The sequence below is a fragment of the Parasteatoda tepidariorum genome, chromosome X2 (assembly GCF_043381705.1).
Source record: "Parasteatoda tepidariorum isolate YZ-2023 chromosome X2, CAS_Ptep_4.0, whole genome shotgun sequence".
In the NCBI taxonomy this organism is placed as follows: domain Eukaryota; kingdom Metazoa; phylum Arthropoda; class Arachnida; order Araneae; family Theridiidae; genus Parasteatoda; species Parasteatoda tepidariorum.
The window spans coordinates 58,251,167-58,271,789 of record NC_092215.1 but is presented as its reverse complement, the minus strand read 5'-3'; the positions used below and the strand labels follow the sequence as shown (position 1 = coordinate 58,271,789).

At 30.0% G+C, this 20,623-nt stretch overlaps 1 protein-coding gene across 2 annotated transcripts in view; it reads right to left on the bottom strand.

The window, feature by feature from the left end:
- The window catches only part of LOC107449161 (acetyl-CoA carboxylase), a gene marked incomplete at its 5' end in the record, with an annotated part of 85,955 nt that overhangs the window by 6,756 nt on the left and 58,576 nt on the right, over positions 1-20,623 (bottom strand). For both annotated transcript variants that reach the window (XM_071188232.1, XM_071188233.1), the window contains 6 exon segments: positions 4,931-5,101; positions 5,869-6,136; positions 10,546-10,723; positions 13,410-13,545; positions 14,643-14,836; positions 18,028-18,148. In XM_071188232.1, coding sequence (XP_071044333.1) covers positions 4,931-5,101; positions 5,869-6,136; positions 10,546-10,723; positions 13,410-13,545; positions 14,643-14,836; positions 18,028-18,148 — 1,068 coding nt within the window.

Below are 20,623 nucleotides of genomic sequence, written 5' to 3'. Positions count from 1 at the left end.
GGAATTTCCCCTTCTTGCTTGAATCGTTCTAGTTCAAAATGGTGGAGAGAGCAATTAATATTTTCATAACTGGGAATTTTTTTCGTTTTCTATATTTATTTTTAGAATAGCAATAATTATTTTTTTTCTAATATTTTGTTTATGATTGATTAGATATCATTCTAATACTAAAACATTATTGCCCGAAAAATAATGTTTATTTATTTTCTGCTTCTTAGATTCAGATCATTTTAAGCTTTGTTTACCTTGGAGGTCAATTATACGGAAAAATCAAATATACGGACTTCGGAAAGTCCCGCCGATTCCGGATACGTGACTTTCCACTGTATCAATATTATTGTCTTCAACAAGTAAATTAAGAGTCGGGAATGAAGCAAGTTTCTTTACTCCAACCTTATTTCTCCATAATTTGAGTTTATTTTTAAAACATGCAATTTTTTCAGTTAATTCAATAATAGTATGACTACGTCCTTGCATAGACGTATTTAGATCATTTATTTCAAATAAAATATCTGACAAATAAGCAACTTGAGTAATCCACTTCAACTCGGAGAATTTAGATGCAAATGGGTGTTTCTTTTCTCTCAAAAATAATTAGACTTCTGTCCGTAATGATAATACTCTTTGAACAACTTTGCCCCGGAACAGCCATCGAACTTCAGAATAATATAATAAATTCTCGTATTCTGCACCAGATTCGAAACACAGTTCACGGAAAATTCTACAGTTAAGAGCGCTTGATTTGATAAAATTGACTACCGCAACAATTTCATCCAAAACGATACATAATTCGGGTGATAGTTTTTTTGAAGCAAGATTTTGTCCATGTAACAAACAATGAATCGATATAATTTGTGGATTCATTTGTTTCGCTCTTGTTGAAAATCCCTTTTGAGATGCTGTCATGGCAGCTGGTCGGTGCAAATACTGAAACACTGATTCCAATTTAATCCTTCTTCTTTAAAAAACGAATCGACCATAAGAAAAATATCTTCACCTCTAGTTGTTGTTGACATTGGTTTGCAAAATAAAATGTCCTCCTGTATATCTGTTAAACCTGGATACCGCACGTAAACCATGAGTTGAGCATCTTTACTTACATCTGTCGTTTCATCCAGTTGAATACTAAATAAACCAGCAATTTTTATAGCAGAAATAAGTTGATTCTTAATATCAAGTGACATATCATTAATTCGTAAACGAATTGTATCATTTGATAATGGTATCTTTTGTAATTTCTTTGAACTTTCTCCGCACATGATACGTGCCATGTCAATAGCAGCAGGTTTTATAAGTTTTTCAGCAATATTATGGGGTTTCTTTTGTCTTGCAATATGCCAAGTCACATGAAAAGAAGCAAGTGTAGCTTGTTTGGCAGAATTTATAAAACCACTACTACTCGGTGCATCCAAACGCTGTCTTTTTAAATGGGCTTCTTTTCTTTCGAAAAAAGTACGATCTTTTCCCTCAAAGGGAACATTTTTATGTTTTGCATCAAAATGTCTTTTAACTTTGTTCGGTTTCATCGATTCATTACTTAATACCATTGCATTGTGTGCATTGCGGCTTGTTCACTCCTCGATCATAAATGCAAGTAAAACCTAATTCTAAAAATGCTTCCTTGTATTCACGTTTTGCCATTATTAAGGTGATTACAATTTTACAATACGCACTGCAGCTTGATCACTCCACTATTAATAATAAGACAAAATTTGTTTCTGAAATGCTTGTATTCACGTTTCACTGTTATTACACGTTTCACTGTTATTCACAACACAATACGCAGAAACGAGTTTTTGACAGAGAGCTTACTGAGTCTGTGTGCACGCAAAGCAATGGCGTGCGTATTACCAACACCTCCTAGAAGAGAAAGCCTCAGGACAGGAATTGGCGATCATGCGCTGATGCGCTTCGCAATGGCAATAAGCCACGCCCCTTTTCGGCTGTCGGAGAAAGCTCTTCAGCAGCCGCTGTTCCGTCCTTCACGACCACGCCCCCCCAACCCAATGTTGACACTAATTCTTTCTTGAACACCATTTTTAAGGGCATTAATATTGCCCAATTAGTTATTGATATAAAAAAAGCAGACACTCCTCTTGACAAAATTTTTATCCTTGCTAGCTATTTTCAAAATAACGAAGGGTAATTCTTTCATTACAAATGTTTCCCCACCCCGAGCTCTGATTTTTTCCCTTTTAAATCATTTTATTCACCATTTTATCTTTTTATTACCTTTTCTTTAAAGTTCATTTTTAACTTTTTCACTTTCTGGCCGATTCGACGCTAGGGCGACATCAGCGCCACCGCTATTTTTTTACACACCCCATTAGGGAGTGACTTAAACAGCGCCACTTCTGTGGAACTATTTTTCTACCTCTTATGTTAATTCTTTTTTACTTTTTTATTTTCTTTTTTATTTTAAACATTAACTACTAGGTATCATTTATTCTTATATTAATTTTACACCTTGATATGCTAAACTAATTTTGAGTCATGTGCCTTTTTTAATTATTATGAATGAGGATTAAGGGTATAAAGTTACCCAGGTACCTCATTAAGCCTAGGCTGAGTAAGCCACAATGACTTCTTCTAGGAGGTGTTGGTATTACTTATTATTTGGTGTATTACTAACTTTTTTGATTCGACTTAGCGCGACCCAAGAAATATACCTTGCGACCCAATTTTGGGTCACGACCCATAGGTTAAGAACCGCTGATGCATACAATACTTCTAGAAATTTCATTCATTAACTTTAAAGCAAATTATGCATTTATTTATACAGTGGAAAGTCGCGTATCCGGAATCGGTGGGACTTCCAGAAGTCCGGATAATAGATTTTTCCATATAATAGACTCCCCAGGTAAACAAAGCTTATAATGATCTAATAAACGATCTGAATCTACGAAGCAAAAAGTAAATAAACATTATTTTTAGTATTAGAATGGTATCTAATCAATCAAAAATAAAATATTAGAAAAAAATAATTATTGCTTAAAATATAGAAAACAAAAAAAATTTGACAGTTACGAAAATATTAATTACTCTCTCCGCCATTTTGAACATGAACGATTGAAGCAAGAAGGGGAAATTGCAGTCATTCAGTAAGGTGGGTAGGTGGAGGAGAAAAATTCATTTCCTCCTTATTTGTTAGAGAACATATGCTTAAAGAAGAGATTGTTCAAGTTGAGGGCGGGGAAGTGACAAATTCTTATTTTCTGTTTGATCATTGGCTATCAATCAACCAAAAAGGCGTGGCATGCTGATTAGGTTCTCTTTATTTTTTCTTGTGTGTGACTGAAAGAATCTGCTAAAGGAAGAATGTTACCCCCTTTTTCCCCCACCTCCTAAATATTACATGGTCAGGGAAAGAACGAATGTTTCTCAAGGAAGTGTATCCTTTTAAACCTATTCAAATTTTCCATTTTGGACTCCCCCTCCACATTAACATTTAACCCATTTAAACTTTTCCACAGTACTTCTTTCCCTAATACTTTAATAAAAAGGTTCCAGGAAATGCCTCTTTTACTAGCCTGCTGCATAGGAAAGAAGGGGGGAGGGGACACAGTTGCGCTCTTTTGAAAACAAATCTCCCTCTTTTCCTGCATTCCAGAGGGGGAGTGTCACTATCTGTCACTCAAAGGTCTTGGTAGATCTTTTCTTCCCCTTTCTGGTGATTTATGGGTTCAATGCATAAATCGCTAGAAATTAGAAAAAGAGAAATCGTGTCAAAAGACCTTTTTTTAAAGAGAGGGGAAGATGAAGATATGTTTGTTTATTTTTATTGTTAAAAAGTGTCCGGGAAATCGACCCTTCCCAAAAGGGACGTCCGAATATCCGACGCTACACTGTCATTCAAAACTAATCACATATCATTTTATGCTTTACATATTACAAAGAATCATTTCAGCAACTTATCATTAATATTGCACATTTAAAAGGCAGAAAAATGTCAGAAATAGTTATTCTTATAACCATTTCTTTTATTAATCTCTTTGGTAGCAATCATACAATATTTATTCAGTATATACTATATCTTATTTTTATGTTTAGAATATGCAAGCATGCATGTTTATAATATATTTTTAAAAAAAACATTTATCTCTAGACAGAATTATGTTTTTTCATAAAAACCTGGGTGCAAACACTTATTTAAATTTCCTAAAATACAAAACTGTAATTTAATTATGAAAACATTTGTGTATGATTGGCAGTTTATAAAGTAAATATAAGCAGCTATTTTTAATGTTCTTTGATTGGTTGGTGAAGGAGAAGCTTCTTACTATGTCTGTCGCCATAATTACTTACATAACAATATTTATTTATTCAACTAGAATTTATTTGAAATCTTAATAAGCTAAATTCGCTAATTTAAATTTTAGTCTAAATCAAACAGAAATCAAATATTTTTTAGAAATTTGTTGAGTATCCTGATTTTTGTTTCTTAAAATGTAGAGTCTGTTACGTTACCTGGTGATAGACATGACAAACTTAGTAACAGTTGTAACTTTATTTACAAAACTTTCCTTAAAAAATTTTAATTTACATACTATTGATAATATCAAAAATATATAGAAATTATGTGTGTTATTCAACAGACAAAACACTTTTTATTGTATTTGGCCAAAGAAAGCATCTACTAATAATAATTTTAAAAACTAACTGCATGAAAAATATTTATACAGTATAGAGAAAACAGAATGTGTGCTTAATTAGTTTTAAAATTTAAATGTTTTTGAGTAAAAGGAATTAAATTTTAAAAATGACTGAGCATTTTGAATGTGACTTACATACCATTATTTATTGAGTAAATTTTGCAATAAATTAAAAATTAAACATTAAAAACCAAAATTCCAAAAATCAAAAAAAGATTAATGAAAAATAATGAATTTAAACAAATTAAATTTACAGTTAAAAACTACTTTAAACTTACATTTACAGTACCATGCTCTTCAACAAACCACCTCCGCAACATTGATTCTACTTCTCCATCACTTATGCCAGGTTTAACAGATACAATCTCAGCTTTTAAACGATCCTGCAATAACAGTCTTCTCAAACGCCAATATAGTATAGTTCGAGCTTTTGACCAAGGAACTATATCCTGAAAATGGGTAAATAAAGCTTATATCTGTGAAAAAGCTAAATAAAAATATTTTAGTATTTTGCATAAAAGTAATTTAGTACAATAAAAAGGTATTAGCATGAAGTGACATACATTGAAAAGTTTGGATAAATACTTCACTAATCAGGGAAAATGTGATAGCATGAGGTATAATAGTGAACTTTTAAAATATACTTTTAAAAAGTTATAAAACTTTAATTTTAAAGTACTTCAGAACTAGCATTTCTTTAACTGAAAACAGATTCAAAAAATATTTAATACAAAACTTTTAGATTTTTTAATAAACTCAAAATAAATTTATGACTTAACCCTCCAGCTGTATAATTTTTTTTTATCAAAATAGGTTAAAAAATTGCAAATTTTTTTTATTACAAGTTTCAAATTTAGATATATTTTTGACAGTTAAAATAATTACTTTTTTAAAGAGTTTTTTTTCAATATAGAATTAGATCATAAGAAAAGGTAATCTGAAACTTTTAAAATAATCTAATCATATATGAGTAATCATATCTAATCATATGTTGGTTAAATTATGATCGATTTTATGAAATACAAATGCAAAATGTTACTAATAAAAGCTCACAAAATACTTACAAAACATTTATTAAAATGAAATTTAGTATGATAAACTTCGAAACAAGGCTCATTGCAAAGTCTTATCTCGCAATCTCTGCAACTTTTTTTGCCAGTTTCAGTTTTGCCAGCAACAAGAGGGTTAACTTTGATGATAGTTACAATTTACTTACTTGTATAACTCCTTTGTCTAACATAGATCGGGGAGTGTCATGCAAATCTGTAAATCCTAAAGCAACCTGATGGTATACAGGCAAAAGGTATAGTTCTCTCTGTTTAAGTTGTTCTTCCAATTTGGATTTTTGTTCAGCAGATATTTGAGTAGATGTTAATTGATGCAATAAATCTCTACTGAGAGGATCTGTTCTGTGTATCGATTTCAAGAGATCCTTTTTTCGAAAACGAATTTCAACAGCACCTTCAGGTTCCAAGATCCCACCTCTATTAAAATTAAGAAAAACAAAATTAACATGTTAAAATATTAAACAATCAAAAGAGGAAAACTTAATTATATAAATATTATCTAAAATTAAAAGGATACAAATATTATAAATATAAACAGGATTTACATAAAAGTAAAACCTTTATCCGAAAAACACTTAAACATAACTTATTCTCCTTTCTTTTGTGGCTTAATATTAGGCTCCTCCAGTATTGTCTGAAGGAATCATTTAAAACTGCGTCTGCTTTAATTGAAATTAATGGAAGTGACTTAACCCATCCAAACTAATGAATTAAATAAAAAGGAAGTTAAATAAAAAAATAGTTTTAGTGATTCAGATTACTGGCTTAGAAACTATCTTTAATAAAAGGAAAAGACTATAAATTTCAAGTTATGGGGCAGGAAAAACAGGAATATGCCGCTCATCTTTGAAGTCATTCCATGGGATACTCTTAAGTACTTTAGGGAATAAATAAAACAGATAAAAAATTTTTCTGAATTCTTCAATTTCTGAGATATCAAAAAATAAAGAAAATAAAATTTTAGTTAAAATTTTTAAAAGTTTTGGCAATATTCAGAGTATAAGTGCCACAAAGAACTCTTTTTCTTACTGGCATTTATTTATAATGCAATTTTTCCAGTTATTGTGCACCAAATTTGGAAAGAAACTTTTGAGTCAGCTTGTAAACAATCATAGATACCAAGTATAGACAAATGCTTAAAATAATTTCTCTACTATTTTTGGCGTTATTTAATGCACTGTTAATTTAAGCTATGTCTCAAAAGATATTTTTCAGTCATATTTAAATTTTGATTCCATTAATATAGGCTTAAAACTCCATTAATTAAAGCATTAAGGCCCACTCATTTCAATATTTTTAGGAAACCATGCAGTCTTCTAGCCAAATTTTTCAACAAAAATAAGCACTTTTGAAGCACTTTAAAAAATATAATTAGGATCTAAGCACTAGTAAAAATGTTTTCTTCTTATTGTAGAAAGTTCTTTACATACGAGGGTTGTTTTTTTTTCAACCTCCGATCGCACAGTATGATGACCAGGAATGCAGCAGGTGATTGGTGTGCGCAGTAGGCGACTGCGCATCTTCCCCGCTCAAACGCTCTGTAATGTCGATTCCAACAGGTCATTTCCAGTTGAGTTGCAGTCACATAAACATGGCTGTTGCTATTGATTCTCCCGCCAACTGTGAATTGCGAGCTGTTATCCGTTTCTTGCAGGCAGAAGGGAACAGTGCAGCGGAAATTCATCGAAGAATGAGTCGAGTGTATGGAGACACCTTTATGAGTGATGGCGTTGTTCGTGAATGGTGCCGAAAATTTAAAGATGGCCGAACTGATATTCATGACGAAGGCGGTCAAGGACGCAAGTCTGTCGCCACAGACGACATTGTTCAGCGCGTTGACAAAGCGGTTAGGGAAACTCGAAGGTTCACCATAAGTGAATTATCGATGAAATTTCCAGGTGTTTCAAGATCTGCCCTGTACTCTATCGTTACTGAACGGTTGCACTACAGAAAAGTTTGCGCTCGCTGGGTCCCAAGGATGTTGACTGACAACCACAAAACTCGCCGAATGGGTGCAGCTTTGGATTTTCTTGACCGTTACAATACTGATGGAGAAGATTTTTTGAAATCCATTGTGACAGGTGATGAGACATGGGTTCAATTTGACACGCCCGAAACGAAACGACAATCACAACAATGGATGCACACAAACTCTCCAACGAGACCCACAAAATTCAAACGAACCTTCAACAGCCGTAAGATTATGGCAACTGTTTTTTGGGACCAAAAAGGTGTGTTGCTTGTGGAGTTTATGCAGCCTGGAGCAACAATTAATGCAGATTCATATTGTGAAACTTTGCGACGCTTACGGAGAGCTATTCAAAACAAACGAAGAGGCAATCTGACTTCTGGAATTGTTCTGATACAGGACAATGCCCGTCCCCACAGCGCTCGTGTAACCCAACGACTCCTTCAGCAATTTCAATGGGACATTTTCGAACACCCACCATACAGTCCCGACCTAGCACCGAGTGATTACCATCTTTTCCCTGAACTGAAGCAGTGGCTTGGAGGGCAGCGCTTCCAAACTGACGTGGAGCTCAAAGAAACCGTCACAACTCACTTTCAATCATTGGCGGCTACATTTTATGAAGAGGGTATTGCAAAGCTTGTTCACAGATATGACAAATGCTTTAATCGTCAAGGTGATTATGTAGAGAAATAAGCTGTATTGTACATAAGTTTTGGTGATAAAATCTTTTTTTTATATTGACCGGTCTTTCCTTTACAGCCCATCGGAGGTTGAAAAAAAAACAACCCTCGTACATTAACAAAATTCAAAATAATTTTCATAAGACTTTACATGAACTTGATAAAATAACTTGCTTCTGATAAAGAACTCTTTTCTTCACAATATTGGCCACCATAAAAATAATTTGTACAAAATATTAAATATATTCGATACTGAGTGGCTCATACTATTTTTTAAATCAATAATTACTTTATTTAATTGTATAAAAAGTTTTAATTCAAAATTCTAATTAATTTAACTATTGTTTAAAAAGGTTATCGGGTGTATTTTTTTCCATTGAAATAAGTATAACTAATAGCATATTCAGCAAAACATTAACAAGATTAATATTATTGATCATACTGAATTTATAAAAATATCTGAAGAATTAAGCAAATTAAGAAAACTTTAATAAATATATATTACAAATGTAAATTAGTGAATGGCCCCTAATAAACTTGTTACTTGGTTCTGTATTTCTTTAATGAAATGATTAAAAAAACTTAAATAATTTTGAAATGTAAATAAAATGAGTATTGAAGCTAAGCATTTTTGCCAGAAGTAAATTATTATACGGTCTCTAAACTCATGATATTTAACAAATCTGAGATTATTAAATTTTTTACTTCAATTGTTTCTAAATCAAATCATTAAGATATAAATTAAAGTAATTTAGAATGATAAATCTAAATAACATAAGATTTTTTGCTGCATTTAAAATATTGACTTAATATTTAGAGGCAAGATTTTAAAAAGTATGAAGTTTTTTCCTAAAACAAATTAAGAGCACTGAAAATTTTAAAAGTAATAATGCAATAATAAAAAGTAATAAGCAAAAAATATAGCAAACAAAAAGTAATGAAGTACAATAAAAGTTTTAAAAAACTATGCAATCAGTGGACGGTCCCTTAGATAAAAATTTATGCTTAAAAATCTCATATAATTTTTTTTTATTAAATTAAATGAATAAAATAGAGATGGAAATTTTGAGGAGATGAGGTTCTGTGATTCTTGACTGCTCTGAGGACTTACATGAAAATAAGTACTTAGTGAATGATCCTCAAGTCAAATTCAAAGATTATGGAGAGATAATCAAAGATCTGATCGATAATTACAATAGAGAAAGAAGGCCATTACCTTGCTATTGACGAAGACTACAGTGATGAAATTAACAAGAGAAATAAAATTTTCTTCTTGCTATTAAAATTTGGCAATGTTTAGTTAGTTCCAATGATCAGCAAAATTTTGAAAGATTTTCGGTTCGATTTCAGAGGGCGGAAAATGAAGCCTGAAATAGAGAATACATGCAGCAGAGTTGCATATGAGAGTGCAAGAATCCTTCTCACTGAATCTAGCTCAGTATATATGCACATACGGACCTACAAGTATTTCATCAAACATATTATGATCAGCGCTTTTATACGCTGCTGACTGACAGTACGCCGAAATGGATCGAGATTGAATGAGGAGTGAAAAACTCGCACACGGTAAAGAAACTAAATCTCATTACGGAAAAGGACAAATTAAGCACTTTTTAAAAACATCTAATGAAAAAAGCACCTTTAAGGGCTTCTAAAAAACGAAAATAAGCACTTTTTAAGAAAGCTATGCACCCTACCATGTTCTTATTTTTCTGTGGTTTATTAACAAACAAATATAGCTTGCTACAACACAATGCTCACTGCTTTGTTCGTACAGTAGGGAACCGATTATCCGGAATGATCGGGACCATCGATATTCTGATTTTTCCGGTTTTCTGAATCGCTGCAAAAAGCCGTTTTTTTTTATTGTTAAATCCAACAAAAAAAATTGGAAATTACTTTAAAAAGACGAAAAAACGATGAAGTAATACACTAATGATTATTACCAAAATGATGGTAAGGTAAACATCTTTAAAAAAAGAACGAAAAATCCTAAAATCTTATGAGGAAAAAATTTTTTTTTTTTAAAATAGCGGGAAAATTTTTTGTATTTCGTTCCGGTTTTTTGGTTTTCCGGTTTTCTAATTTCCGGATAACGGGTTCTGTACTGTATTTCAAATTAAGCCTTTAAATGAAGCAAATTACATATGAAAGTTTAAATATTTCAAACAAACCTGCACTCAGTCTCTGCATACATTTCCATGTGTTTTTCATTTATAGTTGGATCTACAACTACCCAAGCTCCTCCACGGAGTTCACCATTTGGTGGGATATATACAATAATAGGCTGATTGAAGTTTCTTAAGGCATCCACAATCATTGCACCAAATTTAAGAACTTGGTCATACATATCTAAAAATAATAAAAAATATATATTTGTAAGTAGATTAAAATAAAATCTATTCTGTTGTTCTTCTCAGTTGACACACCTAGAATTTCTTTGTTTTGCATATTATTCAGGGCCTGATCTAGAAATACTGGGGCTCTAGGCACAGAGCTGTCAGGGGCCACCTGGTCATTACTTAAAACTAAATTTACATATTATTTAATAATGAAATGTTTTTAAATTATTTATAACACAAGTAAATAACATTATACTTGTAAATTTGACTTTATATTTATTTCAATTTTTGTTAAATCATAACTCTGATAATAATAATTTTGATAACTCAAAAAAGAATTATTTGTAACATTTAGGGGGCCCTAAGTAATGTGTGGGCCATAGGCAAAGCATGTAGAAAGGAGAAGTTTAGCTCTTCAAGTACCTAACTAATGCCAGGAACTGCTTAGTGTGGTATGCTATACCAGAAAACAACTTAGTGAGTCATTAACGTACTTAGGGCATCATGTCTGTCATAACATCCAGCGCATGCGCATACAAAGCAAAGTGACAGTCAGGAGGTATGTCACCTGCAAGAACAAGTCTACATATATGGTTGCGTACGCTGCCTTCCGCCATTTAATTCTTCCTTTCCAACTCAAAATACGTTAGCAGGTTTAATCAACACGGATTATATAAATGCATTATCAACGAAATATTTTTAATTGTACAGTATTGCTTATAAATAGTGCAAGAATGCAAAACAAACCAACACTAAATAAAAAGAGAAAACTTTTCTTCTGTGCAACCCTAGTAGTGGTTGGGAGGAGAGGAAGGTTAAACCAGTTTCAACAGTCTCTGCTGCGATGCCCCTAAATGTTACTTTTTTTCCTTCATAGACAGGGACTGCACCAAGCCTTGTGGGAATGATTTACATTATATCGATCGAAGCTAGCCTTTTTCCCCAATGCATATCCTGCGCCATAGGCCTGGACCTCTCAGGTCTAATGGTAAATCAGGCACTGATAATATTCATAAAGTATCATTTTAATTGTTTATTATTTGAAAAACCTCTGGAAGCTGTTGAAGCACTGTGGAATTCTTGAACGTTTTGTGGACATTATAAAAAGTATATATAAAAATTACAATATATGAGTTATCCATGCCAGCCAACAATCAGAATCCTTCAAGGTTAATTCCATTGTAAGACAGGATTGTATACTTTCTCCAACAATCTTTTTAATTGCTATTGACTGGATTATGAATAGAGCATCAGAGAATAAAAGAAGAATAAGATGGAACCTAGCTGAATATCTTTCTGATCTTGATTTTGCAGACTATTTATGTTTACTGACCAACATCCTTTGAGACACGCAAACACAAACATTTTAAACTAGCAAAGAAATTGGGACTTATTATTAACCAAAATAAAACTAAAATTTTAAAAATTAATCCTAAACAATTAAACGACATATTCTAAAAAAATAACAAACTAGAGGAGGATTGTTTAAAAGCTGAATTCTCTGGAGAAATCAGAAATTATGTACGAAACTAAAGAGATTAAACAAAGCCCAAAGTTACGCTATTCTCAATAAATTCTGGAAAAACAAAAACATAAATTCAACAAAAACTAGAATTTTCAATACTATTGTTAAATTCGTCCTACTCAATGGCTCTCACCTGGTTCCATAAAATTTGTAACACAAAAATCCTCAGAAAAGCTCAAACAGATACAGATTGAACAGGAAATTAATATCTTTGATTGGAACCCTAAGGCAATAGAAAAATAGGAAGACATAAAACTACTTGCCGCAGGACGATTCTAAGTAAATAGAAAACAATAGAAAAGACATGGAAAGACGCAAAATCTATGGCTACAAATTAAGTGAGGTGGAAAGCTATGATAGAAGCCCTATGCTCTAATTCACGGTGAAGAGAATATGTACATATTTAAAGAAACCCATTAATATAAAAGTTGACACTTAACTATATAAGTTTTAAAATAAAAGTTTCTGTATGCTATTAAAACAAAAATAAATGCTTGGAATAAAAATTTCACTACAAGTTTTTGCAAATAGCAAAGAAATTCTTGAATTAGGGAAAAAATAATTTTGCACTCTTTTTCTATGTTTTGTGCAGTATTCATAAAGTTTCAACTTGATTGTTCCTCATTTAAAACATAGCATTAGTAAAAATCGCAAAGCTCAGCAAAAAATTCTTAACTTTTATCTGTAATCCTTTAAACCCATTACGACACAGCAAATTTTGATTGAAAGTTTTGGTCAGAACATAAGCATTTGCGGTTGTAAACAGTGCATTCTAAGTTAAGATATATAAGGTATGCTGTTTAACATTTTAAAAAATTTTGATGTTCAAAAGTAATAGTTTTGCATTTCTTGTTGTTCATAATATCTTTAAAATAAGTGTTTTCCGACTAGGCACACTGCATCAGAGAGTCAAGATTTAAGAAATTTTAATAATTAAAGGTAAAATTGAGACTTTTCATATATTATTTTTTAATTTCGGTTTAGAATACATATTTAATTTCGTTTTTATAGCCTAAAAGAAAAGGATTTCAGATTAATAAAAAATAATAGTGAAAGTCTTAAATTGTTTTTCTAGATTCTTCTGTCCTGATTTTGTTCACAACAAATGTGTAAACTTAATTTAAAATGTAATGCTAATGATCAAAACAATATAAAATAAATAAAAACAAACCCTTCATTCCTCCTGAAAAGCCTCTCCAGTTAGCAAAGATAATAACAGGCAATTCTTCTTTATTGAAGTCATTTAAAGCTTGGGCAGTTTTATAAGCTGAATCAGGAAACCAAACTTGACCAGCTTGGGAAATAACCTAGCATTAAGAAAAGTAAAAACAATACTTTATAGGAAAATACACAACTACTCTAAGAAACTCCTATGTTCCAGTAATTACAGTCAATAATCTAAGTTGAAGAATAGCATTTTTAGTTGATAAATTCAAAAAGATGAACTACTGACTTAAGTGCATGCAAATAAAAAGCTTAATGGAGGTGTTTAGCACATTGAATGTAGAATTTTAGTAAAATTAAGAAGGTTGGATCCAAATTTTAGTAAAATTAAGCAGGTTGGATCCAAATTTTAGCAAGCTATTTACAAAGGCTCTTTAACTATGGAGAAAAAAAACTATATTCACAGCCAACTACAGCATGCTCATTGAATTTAAAACTTGAACAAAATGCTACTATTATTAATAAAAAGGTTACAAGCAATTTCTTCTAATAAAAAAGTTTAGTTTATGAAAATCATCTGACAATTATATTAATAAAATTGTGGTGTATACACTTGATGAGAGTGGAAAGTTCAAAACTAATTAAATCCCTTTTGCGCTTTTCTTCAATATTTTGCACAAAAGGTTTCATCTTTTCTTTAGAAAATTGATATGAAATAGAAGGACTTGAAAAATTTTTAATTCTATTTATAATTTTCTTTAGGTAACCATTATTTATTTGGTTTTACATCTAAGTTGTAATTTGTAACTGAAATTACAATCAAGATTTTCATAAACATCTTGATTTATTTGCTTTCATGGATTTAAAAGTTTATATGAATGCTTCAATAACCAACTATAAAAAAAAATTTTAAGCAGGTAACTAACAGTACTATTTTAATTTTAAAATAAGGTTGTTGAAATTTAATTTAAAAAAAATAAAGCATAATTTTATTCATAATAAAGTGGAGTGTTGATGCTCTGGACTGCAGAGTAAAATATATGGACATAAAATTAAAAAAAAAGCTGCAAAAAATATAAAATATTTAAAAAAAAAAACTGCTTTAATTATCTGTCATTTTTATAAATGGGGGAGACTGTTTCTCTAATACAGCATTTTTCCCATTTAATAGAATGAGAAAAACTGATTTGCAGGCAAGCATGCCTCATCAAATGTGATCTTCCAAATACAAGTGTGTTACCTTTGCTTCTGAATCAAGATTAGCTGGATCTGCAGGTACATCAATTTCAACAGTTCGTGTCTCAACAGCTATAACGCCCACTGGAATGCCACCTAATTTGCCTCGACCAGTCACAACAGTTTGTGCCCAAGGTTGCATTATTTCAGAAAATGTTCCATAATCAAAGAAACCATCTTCCCAAAATCCAGGCAAATCTAAAATAAAATTTTAATAAGAACATATTAAAATTTTTCAAAATAAGAAAATATTACCTTTAATGATATTTACAAAAGAAATTGGTTAATTAGTAATACAGTAGAGAACCATTTATCCGGTATCCAGATAACCGGGAAACCAGAAAACCGGGAAAAATTTTGATTGGTTTTAAACTAGAACGATTATGAAAAAAAGCGGAAATGTACTCATCCTTGAAGTTGAGTAGAGGAAAATGTAAGGAAGGGGAGAATTTTTTCCCCCGTTTACCCAGAGAAACGTCATTTCCTCCGTGACCTTGAAGGCAGGGAAGGGAGGAATGCTTTATTTTCTCCTTTAGGCCGTCAATCAAGCTCAAGGGTGTGACATGCTGATTTCGTTTTCTGTTTAATTTACGAGGGGGGTGGGGAAAATGCATTGCATGCATATCAGTGAACAGAAGATGAAAGAGAAAAATATATTTATCTAATTGACATCATTTAATAAAAATAAAATCTTTTTCTTCTGAATAAATTCAAGTGCGGTATCATTTGCAAGTTTTTATTGATGTGGAATCACATCTGCTGTAATTAAATATCGTGTTTTTATCAACAAAAAAAAAAAATAATAAAAGGAGAATTGCTTATTAATTTAAACATAGGATTATTTTATGAAGCAGATTGCAGTTTTGTTTTTCTGATTCCACTACGTTTGATTTTTTTTCTTTTCACGATAAATTTCGCACTCAATAAATTAATTCTTTTTATTCATAAATTTTATCATTAGGTTTTTTTTTTAAATTCCATTGATCTTGCCTTGTTCCGGGTTTCAATATTTATGCTAGTGTCTTTTTTAACTATCGTTTCAGTTCGATAATTTTTAAGTTTTTTTTTATTTAGATTAATAAGTTTTCCTTTTATTTTATCGTTTCACCTGTATAATTACGTATGACAGTATTTAGGTTTTAGGTATGACAGTATTTAGGTTTTATCGTTTCCCCTGTATGAATAGGTACTACAGATGGTAGATAACTGATTAACTAGTTCTGATGAGAACATTCAAATTTAATTTTAAATTAAGCATTCTATGGATTCAAGAAATAACTCTTTGACATCATTGTTAATCCATGTGGTGTTTCAATCATTCCTTTGACAGTTATTGCTACGAATTCTCAAATTTAAAAAAAAAGATTCTGATTCTTTTTATACAATTTTATTGCATGCTACATTCAATTGCTTTTCACTTTTGATGTGAAACTTTCTAAGTTTTTTTCAACTTTTCGGCAGGTATTGCTAGTGTTACCAGTTTCCACAGGGTTTAAAATTCTAGTTATTTCTTACTTAATATTATTTTTAAATGTAAATTAAACGTAATTAATTAAACGCAAACACATTTAAATAAAAAAAATTCGATGCGCTAAAACTACACTGATTGCATCGCAAGTCCACGAGTCTTTCTATTGTATTTTCGGCAATTATTGATATTGATTTTCACATGGTTTTTAAATATACCGATATATTTCAGACAATATGTTAAATTCGAATCATATGCATTTAAGAATTTACTTTTTAATGCTAGACCCCATACATTTTTTGGGCAGTTATTGCGATTGATTTCCACATAGTTTTTAAAATATGATATTTTTAATACAATATTATCTATTACAACAGCTGAATCTTGAAATAAAACACACATTTGAGTAAAGAGTCCTTTGCGCGTGACTTGGTCCTCAATCTTTTTTTGGAGGTTACTACTACAAATTTCACGATTTATAATTACCGTAATTTCACTGAGATACACAGCAGTGTTCATGATTTAAAATATTAAATTTTGGTATGTGTGGCTATAGGAGCGGCCTATACTTTTTTTTTTACTACTTGAAATTGAAAATTCTATTTTGTTGAATTGATTCTCCAAAATTTCATTATTACCTTTCATCTTCTTATCTTTCGCAGTGATCTATTTTTATAATTTAAGATCAGTTTTATTTTATCCAAATAGGTTTTTTTGTAAACACAACACTTTTGTTTCTTTAAATTAGTAACACAAATATTTGTTATTATTTAAGGCAACTTGCACAAAAATATTAGTGCTAGAGGGGTTTGTCGCAGAAACCCCAAAAAAATTCTGCCACAGGGGATTTCACAAATCTTAACTTATTATCTCAAATCATTTAACTATATAAAGAACTTAAAAAAATTTCATGATTTTAAATTTTTTTTTTTGAAAAAAGAAAAAAATTTAAAAGAAAGTTTGTCTTTCAAATTTACTGACATTTTTGGTTAAATTCATTCTGCTTAGAAAGAGTTAGAATAAAACATTATTTTTTTATAAATAATTATTTTGTTCAGATGATTTTTTGAGAAGAAAATTGTTTTTACAAACATCAGAAAATTTGAGTTATTTAAATAACCAAAACTTTCTTATGCTTATAAAAGAAAGTTTTTTTTCCAGATATACAGGTTTTCAGGGCAGATAATAAATGAGGGGTATATTTCATAAATTTTTTATTTCATATAATTTTACTTTTGGTAACTTTTAAAGCAGTCAAATTTAAATTTTTAAAAAAAAACTAAACACTTGTAATTTTCTATTATACTAATATTGTATTCTTCTTTCAAAACTAGGAGCATAAGATAAGCTTTTTTTTAAAGACCTGCACTGAGTAGGGCTATTCCTAGTCTATATTTTAAAATATTTAGATTTGAACTTAAGCAAGGTTTAGTTAAAATCTTAATCTCTTTTTATACAGATGTTGAGATAATTCTAAATATTTATTTTTTGTTTGCATAATATTTTTCTTATTTTTCTATTTGGTGAAAGCTGTTTAAGTACAATGTATAGTAGTTTTATTAAACCTTAAGTACATATGAAAGTCATAAGTAAAGTATTAGTGTTTTTATCAAACATGAGCACGCATTATAGAATATTTAGATGAAATAAAACATGTAATGCTATTTATTATAACTTTGGAAAATTAAGAATTTTTAAAATTTATATTATGATATAGACAATTTTGAAACAATGTATCCAGTTTTTCAATTTAAGAGTTCGTGTTATGTTTGTACACTCATGATGTAAGGAACTCACATTATAACAAAAATGTATGTTCTAATAGTATGGGTCATTAATATAGTGTTGACTGCGATATATACACATTATACAAAATGCAATTAAATATTATAAATAGTTAGAATAAAGAATAATAACTAACTAGGACTTTCTCTTCCAGCAAGTAAAAATCTTGGATCATATGGTAATTTGGACGGAGTAAATATCACATCTCTGTCGACTGGATCCAAAGATTCAACAATAGGTAATTCAGCACCTTTACACTGTAAAAAAAATAAGATATTGGCAAGAATATAAATAGTTTAATCAATATTTAGAAAAATTATAATAAATAAAAAACTATTTGCTTAAAACATTTCACAAAAATGCTTATTTATATGAGGAAAAGTTAGTACCTCCTGAAATCTTAACTAATATTCATCTGAAAAATGTCCTAGTGGTTAACTAAAAACAAATCTAAAACATTGGGTGTACAAATAAGTTTAGAAGAGTTTACAAGAGAGGGAAAAATAATTTATAATTCGGCTACTCTAATATCAAAATATTTTGATACAATGCAATGTTTCATTACATTATGTTTCACATTTTGTATAGCATAATTTTGAACACTCATACTTTTGATTGAGACAATAATATATTCTTATAATAAACTCAATTCTCAGCTTCTTAACAAAATAAGGGTCAAAAATTGCTATAGTTATCAACAATAAATTGTATGTTTATTAAAAAAAAATCAAATTACATCAGTGGCATAGCATATTGAAAATGTAAAAATAAATAAAATAAAAAAGCAGATAAACCTGCGCAAAAGGGGGCATGCAGCAGAAATTAGTCTGTCGCAGACTATGTCTTTAGGTAATTATAAATATAAAATCAAAATGGATATTGAGCCAACATTTATAAAAATCTTTATATACAGAAAAATAAAAAACTAAGCTAAGAAAGATTGAAAACTAAAGAACAACCGGCACTAAGCCTGCAACTTTTGGGTCCCCACCCCTCATCGTAATTTTAGTACATTTTCCGCTATTTTTATTTAAATTATTAAAAAGTAAAATAAACATTGAATAAAAAAAATTAAAAACTCCCAGATATTAACTTTGCAATATTTTTAATAAACATTGCATTAATTATATTTTCAAACAATGATTATTATTTCTCAATGATTTACCCTATGACGCAGATGGGACACACGAGTCCTTTGAATATATTTTTTTTCTGATGTTCTAAATACAAGCAAAAGTATTTTTTGGTATTTTTCAATTATAAAAAATTGTCTAATAGTTTCTAAAAAAATGTATGAGATTATTTGACTTATATTTGCACTAAATTATAAATAAAAAAAAAAAGATAAAAAAATTTTGTTTTCCTTCATATTCAAAAATTTATCAATAATTGATTTTATAAATTAAAGAAATTTCAATGATGAATGACTGTTTTTCTTAGATTCAAATAATTGCAAACATGAGAAAATTTGGAAAAGTATTGTTTGAAGTGAGTTGTGTTTGGAGGATTGTACCTTTGAATCAAATAGGGACACCGCTGTCTGATACAGTATTTCATAACCAAAAATTATTAAAATGTTAAAAAAAATATTTTTCACTTATTTTAACCTAAATGCAAAATAATGAAAAAAGTGTAAAAAATATGTTTAATAAAAATTCTGCGTCAAAAGGTAAAAGATGTGGATGTCTATAAAATAACTGTTCAAAAACGACAATCAATGTCCCCTTTCTATCGAAGGAACTTGCTTGCAGTCATAGATGTTTGATGCTTTGTGCGAGTTTAAAACCATATTTACTGATACAGATTGATACACTATTGGTAACCATGCTCTTCATCATGACTGTCAACATCAATGCTTAAAATGCATCAGAAAACAGCACACACATTGCAGGTAAATCGTAATTTTCGGTACGTCCAAAAATTGCTAGTCAAAATATCGGATCAGTGACGATTGCATAACATCGATGCAATTCAATGCATGGCCCAGTTCTTGTCATAATTTACTTACAAGACAATATTGTAAACACAATAATACAATTTTAAAAATTAATGAAAGAAGAAACAGTAAATTGAGAGATAATTAGGATTTGATTTGTAAATTGGGAGAATAAGAATAGCTACCTGTAATTTTAATTCATGTGAATACAGATCCCGATGTGCAATTTTAAGTTGTGAACGAAATTAATCATGTTTACATAAGTAATAAAAGTGTAAAAAAACCAATCCTTTTTCTCAGGATTCAAAATAGCAGAACTTTTTCTGAAAAGGCAAAATTTTCATTTTACTTAATTTAAAACAGGCGGAAAAAGCTCAGCTCTGAATTTATGTTGTTTGTAATAAGATGGAGCTTTTTTTTTAAAAACCATATAATGATATTAGCATTTTTTGTGCAATTTCTTTCAGATTACCAGTAATGAGGAAATTAAAAAACAACATAAACTGGTTTTATTGTCATAAATTACTTTACTAAAAAAATTAAAATTGTTCTGAACTTTTCTGCAGTAAAAAACTAGAGAGAACCCATAGTTGTTAGGGGTCTCGGTAATATTTATTAAAACATTGAAAACAAAATTAATTAAACAATGCAAAGTCATTATGCATAAATAATTGATACTATTGGAATTGAACAATATTTTTATTTGAAACCACAAAGAAAATTATTTAAGATTCCTAAAAGAAAACAATTTTCTGAACAAAAATAAATAACATTAAGAAACAAAAAGTTTTAAAAA